At 44.6% G+C, this 13,766-nt stretch overlaps 1 protein-coding gene across 4 annotated transcripts in view; it reads left to right on the top strand.

Annotated features, from left to right (window-relative positions):
- ZFP62 (ZFP62 zinc finger protein) overlaps window positions 1-12,959 on the top strand; it is a 33,529-nt gene extending 20,570 nt beyond the window's left edge. The window contains exons 3-5 of one of the 4 annotated variants that reach the window (XM_075998796.1): window positions 9-80; window positions 367-440; window positions 11,526-12,959. In XM_075998796.1, the coding sequence (XP_075854911.1) occupies window positions 9-80; window positions 367-401 (107 nt within the window). In that variant the 3' untranslated portion in view covers window positions 402-440; window positions 11,526-12,959. Of the gene's footprint in view, window positions 1-8; window positions 81-366; window positions 539-1,441; window positions 1,856-5,217 lie in introns of those variants that run through there. The other 3 variants (XM_075998795.1, XM_075998794.1, XM_075998793.1) reach the window with 3 other exon arrangements.
- Window positions 12,960-13,766: the final 807 nt, after the last annotated feature.

The following is a 13,766-nucleotide window of genomic DNA, read 5'->3' as shown; positions in this document are numbered from 1 at the left end:
ATATTCAGATGTGCTGGAGTTTACTTCAGGAAGAGTTGGTGAGAGCCATACTTCCAGCATCTTAACCATGGCCGTTTTTGGTGAGTGTCCCCTGAAGATCTCAAAGGCTAAGAGGCGGTCCTTGGGTGGGCAGGGCAAAGCCCCAGAGGAGGCAGGCAAAGTTTCTGGATGCAAACCTTAGGGCAGTATTCCACTCAGTGTAATAATTATGAATTTGTTTCCTGTCTATAATTTCTCATCTGTAAAATGAGGGAAAAATACCTATTCACATGGTTGCTTTAAAGATTAATTAAAAAAACACCCTGTATTTTATAAAAACTTTGTATAAACATTATTGTTAAATTGACTAATCTATCTTTTTAAAAGTTGACGGAGATAATGAAGATGAGAGCAAAAACTAATGAAACAGGAAGCAACACAAGAAGACTAACAAAGTCAAGGTTGGTGCTTTGAAAATTGATAAACCTCTGATGTGATTGGACAAGGAAAAACAAAGTACAAATAGTCAAAGTTGGGAATGAAAATTTGGAGATCACAACAGATCCCATGGGCTAATTTATATTTTTTTAACTTCCAAATGTGCAAATTTCCTAGTTATAGTTTTGTTACTGCATTGCGGTCAGAAAACATACTTTATATGATTGCTATTTGTAATGTGTTGAGATTTGCTTTATGGTCCAGCATTATGTTTGACCTTAGTGAAAGTTCATAGACACTTAGAAAGAACATGTGTTCTGCAGATGCTAGATAAAGCCTTTAGATCAAGTTTGTAATGAGTTGTTCAGATCTTCTCTGCTCTTAATGAATTTTTGTCTACTTGTTCTATCAATTAATGGCATAATTGTTGAGTTATCCATTTCTACATAAATATAGTTCTGTGAATTTTGCTTTATATATCTGAGGCCACACAAATAGAATTGTGACATTTTTCTGCTCAATGGAAACTTTATGAATTAACCCTTTATTTCTAGTAATTCCTTTTACTTACAGTCTTCTTTTCTGATATTAATAACATAAGCTGCTTTTTGATTACTGTTACATGGGATATCTCTTTCCATCCTTTTACTGTCAACCTTTCTGTATTCTTATGTTTTAGATGTGCCTCTTCAAAACAGCAGATAGCTGCTGTTGTTTTAATCTAGTCTGATAATTTATTAACAGGATCACTTAGCCTTTTAATGTGTAATTACTGATAGGTTGGGCCTAAGTCTATTCACTGCTTTCTATTTACTCCTGATCTAAGTTCTGTTATCTCTTTTCTTGCCTTCTTTCAGGTTAGATTAGAGTGGTTCTCCTAGAATTCTGTGGCAATTCTATTCTATTTTTCCCTTTTTTGGGAAGTTACATGGTTTTTCTCTTCTTTTAGTCACCTAGGAATTAAAAGATTCATTCTCGATTTATCAAAGCCCAATGTTAATGGATACTTTTGTCTTCATCCTAGACAATGCAAGGCTCTTGGAATACTTCAGCTTTATTTACCTTCCGTCTTATCTGCTATTGTTTTGGTGGATTTTAATTATATATAAATGTGCATAGATATTAAAATACGTTACTATTGTTTTTATGCCAAATGTTTATTTAGATTTATTCACATATTTACCATTTGAATTACTTTCCATTACCCTTCATTCAAATTTCAATGGGGAAAATATTATGCATTACTGAACTAATACACCTTCATGCTAAAAGCCTCCCAATCCCAATAGATAGACCAAGTTCATCTCTGCTAATAGTTATCCCAACTCAACAATATTAGTCTTCTTTTTTTGAGACAGAGTCTCACTCTGTTGCCCAGGCTAGAGTGCCATGGCATCAGCCTCGCTCACAGCAACCTCAGACTCTTGGGCTCAAGCAATCCTCCTGCCTCAGCCTCCCGAGTAGCTGGGACTACAGGCAGGTGCCACCATGCCTGGCTAATTTTTTCTATGTATTTTTAGTTGGCCAGTTAATTTCTTTCTATTTTTAGTAGAGAATGGGGGGGGGGTCTCACTCTTGCTCAGGCTGGTTTCGAACTCCTGACCTTGAGCAGTCCTCCCACCTTGGCTAGGATTACAGGCGTGAGCCACCGCACCTGGCCCAATGATTAGTCTTTAAAACAGCTCTTTACCTACCTGTCTGCTTACCCTACTCTTACTGCCCACACCTGTCACCAGCTCCCTCCCAGTGCCTGTGAGGTGCCACACACTTCAGGTGGTGCTCACCGTCAAAGCTTATGACTCTGCTCATGTAAGCGAAACCTTAATGCAAAATAAACCCACAAAATAGAAGTTAGATCAACACAGTGTACATGATGTCATGGGCAATGAACAAGCCATTGTATGGAAAAGCCAGGAAATAGAAGATGACAGGGACGACCACAGAGGGTCTCTGCGGTTGGATGCACGGCTCATCTCATCCTCAGGCATGGCCGCAGGTCGTCTCCCTGAGTGGCCCTCCGCTGCTCGCTCTGCAAGCCGACTCATGCTCATAAAATTAACTCTTCATCTAGTCAGTGGGCCGGGATGACCCCGAGTTAGCAGGAGCTTCGTGTGCTTTGGGAAGCAGGTCAGCAAGTGGCAGGGCTAAGTCTGTACCTGGTTATGGCTTTCAGGTGGCCATAGGTGTATTCACAGAAAACGTTGAGTTTTATAGCTGTTCAGACTCATTTCTGGAGATTCCCATTATACAGCTCAGGAATGTTATGCGATGTTCATAATTACGGTTTAGCTTTTTACACCACCTCGAATAAAACGTGTTATAGGAGATCAAGTGAATGCTGTGGTTGCCCCTACTCACGGCCTTTGGAAAGAGTAGCCCGTTGTCTGCACCCACCCCTGTTGTCACCACCCATCCTCAGTGGCTCTGGAATGACAACACTGAACTCTTTCCAAGGCAGCATGGCCCGGATCTCAGTTTACACTTTCATAAAAAGCAGGTCTAGTCATGTACTGCTTTGTGGCTTGGCCTCTGCCGTGGGTCCAGTTGTTCCTCCCCAGAAGGTATACTCAGGTCCTAGTGCCCCACTGCCTATGAACGTGAACGTATTTGCGTTTGGGTTGTTTCCAGCTTCTCACAACTGATGTCAGCCTCTGACTAGAGGAATGTGGGCAGAAGTGTGGGTCAGTTCTGAGCCGAGGCCTTCCGAGGCCCTTGCATCCCTGCTCGTCCCGCTGGCACTGCTGCCGCCCTCCATGGAAAGAGCCACCGGGCCCGAGGGTGAGAGACAAGTGACACAGGCCTGAATCGGTTCATAGCCTAAAGCAGAGCTGTCTCTGCAGCCTGCATGAAAAATAAATAGCTTTTGTTGATAGGCTACTGAAGATTTGGGGTTGTATGGGCTCATCCTTAACTGAGGAGTTAGCTCTATCAAAGAAGGGAAGAGTGGACACTTGTGGACTGCGAGTATTCTGTGCACACAGGAGGGGCCCTCTCTGGATGAAGCAGAGAGGGCCTGACCTATGGGGGACTCCGGAGCAGAGCCTCGGCAGCTTAGCATCAGTACGACACGGGGGGGGGGGCATGTTCTCCTGGGACTCTGTCACAGGTGGAGGGACTGGAGGTCAGCTGACCCGGTGCAAGCCAGAATGGGAAGAGCAGGCTGGGAGCACCTTTCTGGAGGCATCTTGGGGATGAAAGGCAGGTTGGGGTCGGAGGAATGATAATGGAAAGTGTGTCAAAACAAAACTCACATTAACAAAACAAATTGGGCAAGAGTTTTCTCAGTGAGTCACGAGGTGGTGCTAATAATAAAAGCCTGAAATAGGCCGGGCGCGGTGGCTCATGCCTGTCATCCTAGCACTCTGGGAGGCTAAGGTGGGTAGATTGCTCAAGGTCAGGAGTTCAAAACCAGCCTGAGCAAGAGCGTGACCCCGTCTCTGCTATAAATAGAAAGAAATTAATTGGCCAACTAATATATATAGAAAAAATTAGCCGGGCATGGTGGCACATGCCTGTAGTCCCAGCTATTTGGGAGGCTGAGGCAGGAGGATCGCTTGAGCCCAGGAGTTTGAGGTTGCTGGTGAGCTAGGCTGATGCTACGGCACTCACTCTAGCCTGGACAACAAACTGAGACTCTGTCTCAAAAACAAAAACCCTGAAATAACTGTACATTTTTTGCCATATTAACTAGTTCATCTGTGTCCATCTGTAGCTAATACAGCTGTAGAGAATACCCGTCGTTTGGATCCTATGCAATATTTGCAGTGCATGGAAAAGATAACTGATGGCGGGGTGCAGTGGATCACACCTGTAATCCTAGCGCTCTGGGAGGCCAAGCCCAGAGGGTTGCTTGAGGTCAGGATTTCGAGACTGGCCCGAGCAAGGGCAAGACCCCATCTTTACAAAAACAGAAGACTTAGCCTGTTTTGGTGGTACATACCTGTATTCCCAGCTACTCAGGAAGCTAAGGCAGGAGCGTTGATTGAGCCCAGGAGTCTGAGATTGCAGTGAGCTATGATGATGTCACTGTATTCTAGCCAGGGCGACAGAGTGAGACCTTGTCTTAAAAAGGACAAAAAGAAAAGAAAACTGATGCTTCTACTAGATCAGTCAAGACTTTCCTCTAGAGGACACTTTCTCTGCAGTCCTTGGTGTCCGGCACTCACAGTTGATGAGCAGAGCGCAGCGTTTTAAAGGGAGCAGCTCTCCGTACTACTTGCTGATTATCCGGCCAACAAGAATTTGGGTGTGCAGAGATGGCATCAAATTAGTTCTACCTGGGGACTGCTAGAGGCATGCAAGAGGTAAAAAGCTTTTGGAAGCACAGCATTTAGGTAGACGAATTAGTCTCTGATAAAGTATTGGCTGCATACTTGAAAGTGGTTGAGGAAAATAAAACGTGGTTTAAAACATTTCTTCAGATGCATGTACATCCTAAATTTTACCTAGTCTTTCTTGGTATTTATCTCCCTACTTTTTATTATGAAAATTGCCAAACACTTAAAAATGTCAAAAGAATAGAACCACAAATGCGTTCTGTCTAGATTCAGTGGTTGTTAATGTTTTACCATATTGGCGTTCTCTCTTTGTCCCCACAAACACATAGGGCACACTCCATTTTTGAAAATAAGTTGTCAGTGTGACATCATGATCCCTAAATACTTCAACATGAATCTCCTAAGGATAAAGTAATCTCCTATGTAATAACAATACCACTGTCACAACCTATGAAACTTAACGATCATTCTACAGTCACAGCTATTAATAATATCCAAGTCATATTTAAATTTTACCCTACAGGTTGTTATGCAGTACCACTTCTTGAAAGCCTGTGGTCTAGTCAAGGTCCGTGGATTCCATCTGGAGGTTAATCTGGAAAAACTCCCCCACCTTAACTTCTGTTTGGTTTTAATTTATGACATGGACTTGAAGTCTGGGCTCGCTGACTTAGAGAACATCACACATTCTTGGTTTGTCTGATTGTTTCCTGATAGTGTCCTGTAACTTTTAAGTCTGTATTTCCTCTAAAGGGGAAGTTAAAGTTAGGCCTGGAGGCTTGATTAGATTTGGGTTAAACATTTTTTTTATTTTTGCAAGAAGACTTTGTAGAAAACCCTATGAGGAGGTTCATATGTTGGGTTTTTGCACTACTAGTGATGCTTAGGGGGTTGACTTGGTTGAGAAAGTAACTGTCATATCTCCAAGGAAAGTGCCTTTGCTGGAAACATTGAGGCAAAGTTTACATGCTAATGTTTTATGGGGGATGCGATCCTAAGAAAGAGAGAGGGGGAAAAATAATTGAGGCAGAAAGGGAGGGGGAAATACAAGGTGATCCATGGCTGAGCTGGCCATGGCTTCATGAATAGCGTGGCTGGTAGCCTGGCCACGTGAGACATCTTCAGAGCGTAGCACCACTGCATCTCGGTGAGTCCTTCTCCGGAACAAAGCTCGCAGGGTGTCAGTGCACCTGCACTTCAGGGTTGTGTTACGAGGCGCTTCTTGGCAGCCCCTGGGAAAGCTGGGGCACCCATGGGTCCTGCCATGTTGGACCTGGCACGGGAGTTGCTGCAGCTCCGCCCTGGCGGGTCAAATGGTAGCCTTGCCAAAGACAGCGATGCCTGTCACCACAGGAGAAAAGGTGACGAAGGGAAAACTGGAGCTCCGTGACCATCGCTGGGGCTGCCTTAGCCAAGATGAGGGCAAGTCAGCCCTGAGGGCTGGCAGAGCCAGGTGGATGTGGGGTGGGTATGTACTGGACCCAGCACAAAAAGGAGTATTTCTTTCCCTTTGAAGTTACTCCATGCTCTGCGAGCTGTACTCTGCCCCTGTAGGAACGCCCTATTGCCCAGTTACTTTTCATGTGATGGTTTCAGTATCCGCTGTTCCTGCCTGTGTCAGTTTTTGCAGTGGGGTACGAGAAAGGAGGGTTGGTTATGCTCATTCCCACTAGGGTGTCACTGCTTCTAGGCTCTTTCAGGAACACAACCGGATATTTCATAAACATACCACACAGACATACACACATACATATTAGGAGATTTTATACATATGTAATGAAAAAAATATATAAAATGAGATACCATGAATTCATGTTATTGAAATTTAATACAACAGCATTTATTTTAAATTATTTTTTATATTTTATTTTTTTCTTATACTAAAAAATCCCTGGTTCCCAATAATAATAATGTATGAATAGTTAGAGTAGTGTGTCCAAGTTACCCAAAATAACGTTTTCATTCATTTTTTTTTTTTTTTTTTGAGACAGAGTCTCGCTTTGTTGCCCAGGCTAGAGTGAGTGCCATGGCGTCAGCCTAGCTCACAGCAACCTCAAACTCCTGGGCTCGAGCCATCCTTCTGCCTCAGCCTCCCAAGTAGCTGGGACTACAGGCATGCGCCACCATGCCCGGCTAATTTTATATATATATATCAGTTGGCCAATTAATTTCTTTGTATTTATAGTAGAGACGGGGTCTCGCTCTTGCTCAGGCTGGTTTTGAACTCCTGACCTTGAGCAATCCGCCCGCCTCAGCCTCCCAAGAGCTAGGATTACAGGCATGAGCCACCGCGCCCGGCTTCATTCATTTTTGGTTCAGTAATCAGTATTAGACAGAGTTAGGTCATTTATTTCTTTTAAGATCCAAATTTAGGGCATTTTCCTTTATAATTTACTTTTATTTCTGAATATATAAAATACATGATTCAAGATAACATTGTATATGCTATGTTATGTAGGCTAAAATAGTAAATAAATAAAGAAATACGATAACATTGTATAAAAAGTTTAATCAGAGAAGTCTCAGTTCCATGCCTATCTCCTGCATCCTGTTACAATCTGCCTATAAGGATAACCATTTTCATTAGTTTCTGGTTTTTCCTGTTCTGTATCTTTTTGCAAAAATAAGCAAATATATATATGTATACCCACACATTTTAATTTTTCCTTTCTTATGCAAATTATAGCACACTGTATACTCTGTTCTGTGTCTTGTTTTTTCTCTTAATAATATATCTCCAAGGAATCATTCCATATTGATTCATAGATACCTTAAATGCTTATTGCCTGAGATTGGATGCAACATTAGATTCCAACGTATGCTTTTAGAGATGGTTATAGCAAAATGAAACAAAACTGGGAACCCGGATTAAGTGAAGCTTTGCCACCTGTCTGCAGGGATTGCAGACTCCATGAAAAGGTGAGGTGGTTCCGGAAGGGTGATTTTTCCAGAAAAAGGCAAAGCCTACCCTCACGTGTGAGTGTGAAACTACTCATCCTGGCTGTTGACCCAACATAGTTTTCACAGATAATGCCCTGCAGGTCTCACTGTCCTATCAGTGGCTTTCAAACGTTCTAGGCAGTGACTACAGCAAGAAATACCATCGGCCAGTGCACACACAGTCACTCACAGACACACAAATGTTTTATGAGACAAAATGCAGGCAACACATTCTGATCCCTTGCCCTCCTCCATCCTCCCCACTGCTGCCTGCCCTCTTCTACCTGTGAGTTGTGGCTGTTTGAAACCTCTGAGCTGTTGGCTACTGCTCTGGCTTGCAAATCACACCAGCATATGCAGGGTATTTATTTTCTCATTTTGCCCCACAGCTTCTAGAGGATAGACAGACTCAGTGTTTGGAGAGGAGAGTGTCACTGGGAATTAGTGACTAAATTCCAGAGCAGGCGTCCTCAAACTGCGGCCCATGGGCCACATGCGGGTGTTTTTGCCCGTTTGTTTTTTTACTTCAAAATAAGATGTGCAGTGTGCATAGGAATTTGTTCATAGTTTTTTTGTTTTGTTTTTTTTTTTTTTTGAGACAGAGTCTCACTTTGTTGCCCAGGCTAGAGTGAGTGCCATGGCGTCAGCCTAGCTCACAGCAACCTCAAACTTCTGGGCTCAAGCAATCCTCCTGCCTCAGCCTCCCGAGTAGCTGGGATACAGGCATGCGCCACCATGCCAGGCTAATTTTTATATATATATTAGTTGGCCAATTAATTTCTTTCTATTTTTTTATAGTAGAGACAGGGTCTCGCTCAGGCTGGTTTTGAACTCCTGACCTGGAGCAATCCACCCACCTCGGCCTCCCAGAGTGCTAGGATTACAGGCGTGAGCCACCGTGCCTGGCCTTGTTCATAGTTTTTTTAAAACTATAGTCCGGCCCTCCAACGGTCTGAGGGACAGTGAACTGGCCCCCTGTTTAAAAAGTTTGAGGACCCCTGCTCTAGAGCCTGGGGATGTGGCAGTTTGTGGAAGTTGCCACCTCTGCTGAGGCTTGACAAGGCCCTACTACTTTAATGTCATCTTTAATAACGTTGAGGTCCAACTTAGCATATTGTCCTGTCACTAGAGTTGCCAGATTTAGCAAAACAAAGATCAGTTCAATTTGAGTTTCAGATAAACAATAATTTTTTTAGTATATATATGTCCCATGTAATAACAATTATTTGTTGTGTATTTAACTGGGTGTCCTGTTTTCATCTGGAACCCCTACTGGTCACATGCTCTGAACTTTCACTCTGAAGGCCCTAAATCTTACTGGTGAGTCCAGGCTGGGAGGAACAACAGGAACATCTGGCTCAGCCTCCTCCTTCTCCCCTTAGTTTTCGTTGCTGGTTACACACCCTGCAGCCCTGAGCAGGGTTTCCCTCAGCCAGTCTCCTCAACCTTCTAAGACAGGTATTGGCTTGGCAAGGTGGTGCAAACTGCTTCTGCTGTGTGTGTCCACTCCACCCTTGGGGCTTCCTGGAACCTGGCAGGCCAAACCTTGGGGATGCAGGCTGTCCCCCTGCCACCTCTTGGTCAGAGGTGAGCAGACAGTCGGCCCTACCCTGCTGCTGAAGGAACTCCAGTCTTGCCTTCCTGCAGGCATTGGAGTCTCTGCAAGGGACCCTTGATCCCTCAGTGAGGGAGGGCACCCTGCAGGGAGGACGGGAATCGCTCCCCAGCCTCCCTCCTGCCTCCTCCCTCCAATTATGTACGCCCAAAAGAAAACTCTTGCCTTCCACCAAAGCTCAGTGTCTGTCCCACACAAGCCAAGTCTGTCCACGGCTTCAGAATCAGGACTTGGGTTTTCCTTTTACTCATTCCCCCCCCACCCCCACATCCCCGCCCTGCCCCCACCCAGCAGAAAATCAGTTATTACCTGAAACTGCTCACAAACAGATGTTTGTTGAAGTGCTGTGCTCTTCCCTGCTTTGCTCCCACCCAGGCTGTTCCCTTAACCTTTGGCTAGAGGCAAGCATAAGTGTCACCTCATGGACAAGGCTTCTTCAACGCTTCTCCAAGTCTTCCAGCAGCCAGGGTCCAAGTTCTGGGCTCTGGGCCTTGCAAGGCCTCCCTCCAGGGCCTGGGCAGTGCTGTGAAGGTGCTGATGTGCCTCTTTCTCCAGTGGGCTCATCCACACTCTTCTGTCAGGACCATCTGGCTCTTTCAAAGTGGCATTAAAAAACAAGAAAGAAAAGAGAAAAAAGTGGCCAGGTGTGGTGGATCACACCTGCAATCCCAGCACTTTGGGAAGCCAAAGCAGGAAGATTGCTTGAGGCCACAAGTTTGAGATCAGCCTGGGCAACATAGCAAGACTGTGTCTTTACAAAAGATAGAAAAATTAGCCTGTCGTGGTGGTGTGCACCTGTAGTCCAAGCTACTTGGGAGGCTCAGGTGGGAGGACAGCTTGAGCTTAGGAGTTCGAGACTGCAGTGAGCTGTGGCTGCACACTGCACTCCACCTGGTTGAAAGAGCAAGACCTTGTCTCAAGAAAAAAATCCAAAAACCTACTAGTCATTGTTAATGTGTCACTGGTTACTACATTGAGATAGAGTTGAAAATCTATATTTTAAAAACTATCATGACACTGTTGTGGGCACAAAGGTTAATACACAAATGTCTACATTTAAGAATCATACTGGAAAATAAGATTTAAATATATGAAAGCTATTTAAGAATGACTCAAAGAAACTGGTAGACAATAAAATGAGTTTAAAATGACTAATAAAATTCATATAAGGACAGTGTTTCCTCATATGTGGAATCACAGAGGATTTGATTGAGTTATCTCTTAAATTTCCTTATTTGTTCCAAATAAATAACCAACTAGATCTTTCAAATTTTATGTAATAGTGTTACCAAAAGCTCTGTACTTGTCCCCAAGGCCGAATCCATGAGAACGAAGGAGGACAAGTGGTTTGAGGAAAAAGGATAAAATCTGCTGGCAAACAAGGAGGGCAGCAGACTAGTGTTTGAAAGACCACCATACTGCCTTTAAGCAGAAAAACGGCTTTTTAAAGGAGTTTTTGGGTGGTTGGGCATGGGTCTGTGCGGCTGACTGGTATCAAATGTCGTGGCTTTGGACTATTGTTGCTTAACTGTAACGGGCAGTTCCGGTGACTACAGTCCGTGTGTGCAGGCAGTTCTGTCGCGCCATCTCCTGCTGTTTAAGATAGTAGACAACAAATAGCACAGAACGGCTTTCTGCCCCTTTCATCACCTGCCTCAGGAAGGAATTCAAGTTTTAGTTCCCAAAAAGGGAGGGGTTTCGAAGAGAAAACTCATGAACGGTTCAATTGCTCTTTTTTAGACTTTTACCTTTGTTACAATGTAATGTACTCACCAAGTGCCAGGCACCACCATCCTGGCAGCTCCTCCACTTTCGCAGCACCGTGCAGTGGCTGTTACTAGTCTCTCACTTGGCAGGTGGCAGACAGGCCAGAGAGGTTCGTAATCTGCCCATGGGCACAGCATCGTGGCGGGCTGGCCTTTAAAGCCAAGGCTCTTGCGTGCGCTCCTAATCACAACTCAAGGGTTCCAGTGCCTACTTTTCAAATTGTACTTCTTTACATTTTTAATAGGAAAACAATGTATCATCCTTCCTGGAATGCCTATCTTTATATGCTTGTTCACACTTGGACAATTTGCAACCACGTTTCTAACATTTCTTGGCTGGATCTCTTCTTAGGGATGTGGTTTACTGGAGTCTGTAAATTTCACTTCCTTTTAGCCCCGAGTCCTGCCTTGTCCATTATATCTTGTACCTTTTTTTTTTTCCCTCAAGACTTACCAGGTTCATTCTGTAACTCTCTTTTCTACCGATCTTTCTTAATTTTGATCCCACAGCCTCCCTGGGAGGACTTCCACACAGCGCTCCACTAAAATCTGGGTTTCTTCCGTGGCTGCTCCTGTCTGCTCCGTCCCTGCAGCTGACAGGGAAAAAGCTCGGGCACAGGGACCGGCCGCCCCGCCGCTGGGCATCCCGTGGCCGGCTGCAGGGCTGCCAGAGGCCGGGCAGGCGCACCACGGTCGGGCCTCGTGCCCAGGCTGCCCTAACCCTAACCCTGCTCCCATCCTCAGGCCGCACTGGCTGCATGGTCTTGACTGGACACTTCTGAACCCTGCTGTTGCTGATTGGCGCTTTTTGAGTCCTACCAAGGGTATAAAAAACAGGAGAACAAGGAAGTGGGGGGTCAAAAGTCAGAAGTTGGCTGAGCCTTCTGGAGGAGTAAAGACTGTTCTCCGACTCTCCGTTTGCCGCTCGGTTCTTCCCCGGGTCAAGCGCTGTAGCAAGAGCTGTAACACTAGCCGTTCCACTTGCCGGAACACAGCTGCTGCATGTCCACTCGTCCCCTCAAGACTTTGCTGTGGGTGGTACAGAAAAGAGAAATACAGAAAGGAGTTAAGACCGGGGACTGCCGTCCCACAACGAATTCCAATACAAAGCAAAGCAAAGTTCTGATGTGCGGGGAGTTTCAAGGAGAGTGGCATCTGAGCTGGTGAAAAAGTCTGAGGACTCTGCGGGGCAGGTGAAGGGAGAGGTGGTGCCCCAGGCTGAGGTAGAAGGGCCTGGGGTTTCCCACCCACCCCTCAGGCCAGCCATGCCTCATCTCTTCCCTGGAACCAACTCCCTGTTTCGGATATTGAGAAAGCCAAGAAAGGTAAATCAAGATTTTTGTCTTGGAATATTCTCCTAGGAATATTTTGGATTGAGAAGCTGAGTAGATCTGGCCCATTTCATACATTACACCCAATTCTCTTCAGAAATTCCAATTGTTTTTCACCCGCTCAAAAAGGCATGGCAGAATGCAAGCAGATAAGCTTGCTGTGCCCATAGACATGACTTCGGATGGGTCTGGTTTATTCAGGCAGGCCAGCCATCTGAAAATGTCAGCTCTTTTATAGTTCCTAGGGTATCAGTCTGTGGTGTGTCACAATGCAGATATGACTGCCACAAGTCAGAGACAACTGGGAAGTCACATGCACAGTGGATCATTAACTCCTAGGAGCCTGTGGCTTTTTTTTTTTTTTTTTGGTTTTTTTTTTACTTGAACAGTTTCCAGACACCACCCAATGAGCATCTGGAGGGGGTTAAAGTGTCTTCCATTGTTTTTGAAGGAACCTACTGTTAGTTCTGAGTGGGGGCCACATGTGGACCACACCTTTTTCCCAAAATAAGGAAGAAAAATGAATTACACACCTGGCAAAAGATCACGGAATAGTACTTTGAAAGATTAATAGTTGAAATTCCCCTTTTATTATTAATAAAGATTTTTACTGGCAATCATTTAATGTTTCTAATAATTAAAAATGGTTCTGGTTTAAAACTCATTTTGAAAAAGACAAAGGAACTATAAGGTTATAATTAACGTTGGGGGAAATAGATATAACTGTTTTCCCCAAAGTACTTTCAACTGCTTCTACACAAGGAGATGCCTACAGAATGTGGTCATAGTGTGTGCTGAGCTGGTCAGTAGAATGAGAACCAGAATCGAAGCTCCCAACACCAGAACCAGCTTCGACTATCAGGAGAATACATATTCCTACCCAACCTTGATTGTATTGAAGGATTTATGAGCCCCACACCAGCAGTTCTTTTCTCACCTGGTTGCCTTCAACACCTTGCTGGTGACCCACCTACTCCCAGGAGGCAACACTTCTTTACATCACCACTTCTGAACTGACTTGTTTTTTTTTTTTACCTGTTTCTTTTATTTCTTTTTTCTTTTTTTTTTTTTTTTTGAGACAGAGTCTCGCTTTCTTGCCTAGGCTAGAGTGAGTGCCGTGGCGTCAGCCTAGCTCACAGCAACCTCAAACTCCTGGGCTTAAGCAATCCTACTGCCTCAGCCTCCCGAGTTGCTGGGACTACAGGCATGAGCCACCATGCCCGGCTAATTTTTTATATATATATATTAGTTGGCCAATTAATTTCTTTCTATTTTTATAGTAGAGACGGGGTCTCGCTCAGGCTGGTTTTGAACTCCTGACCTTGAGCAATCCGCCCGCCTCGGCCTCCCAGAGTGCTAGGATTACAAGCGTGAGCCACCGCGCCCGGCCTCTTTTATTTCTTGGGACTGAGTTTCCTTT

This window comes from Microcebus murinus, chromosome 30 (assembly GCF_040939455.1).
Source record: "Microcebus murinus isolate Inina chromosome 30, M.murinus_Inina_mat1.0, whole genome shotgun sequence".
Taxonomy (NCBI): Eukaryota; Metazoa; Chordata; class Mammalia; order Primates; family Cheirogaleidae; genus Microcebus; species Microcebus murinus.
The sequence above is the reverse complement of the archived record's forward strand: the minus strand, read 5'-3'. Positions and strand labels throughout refer to the sequence as shown.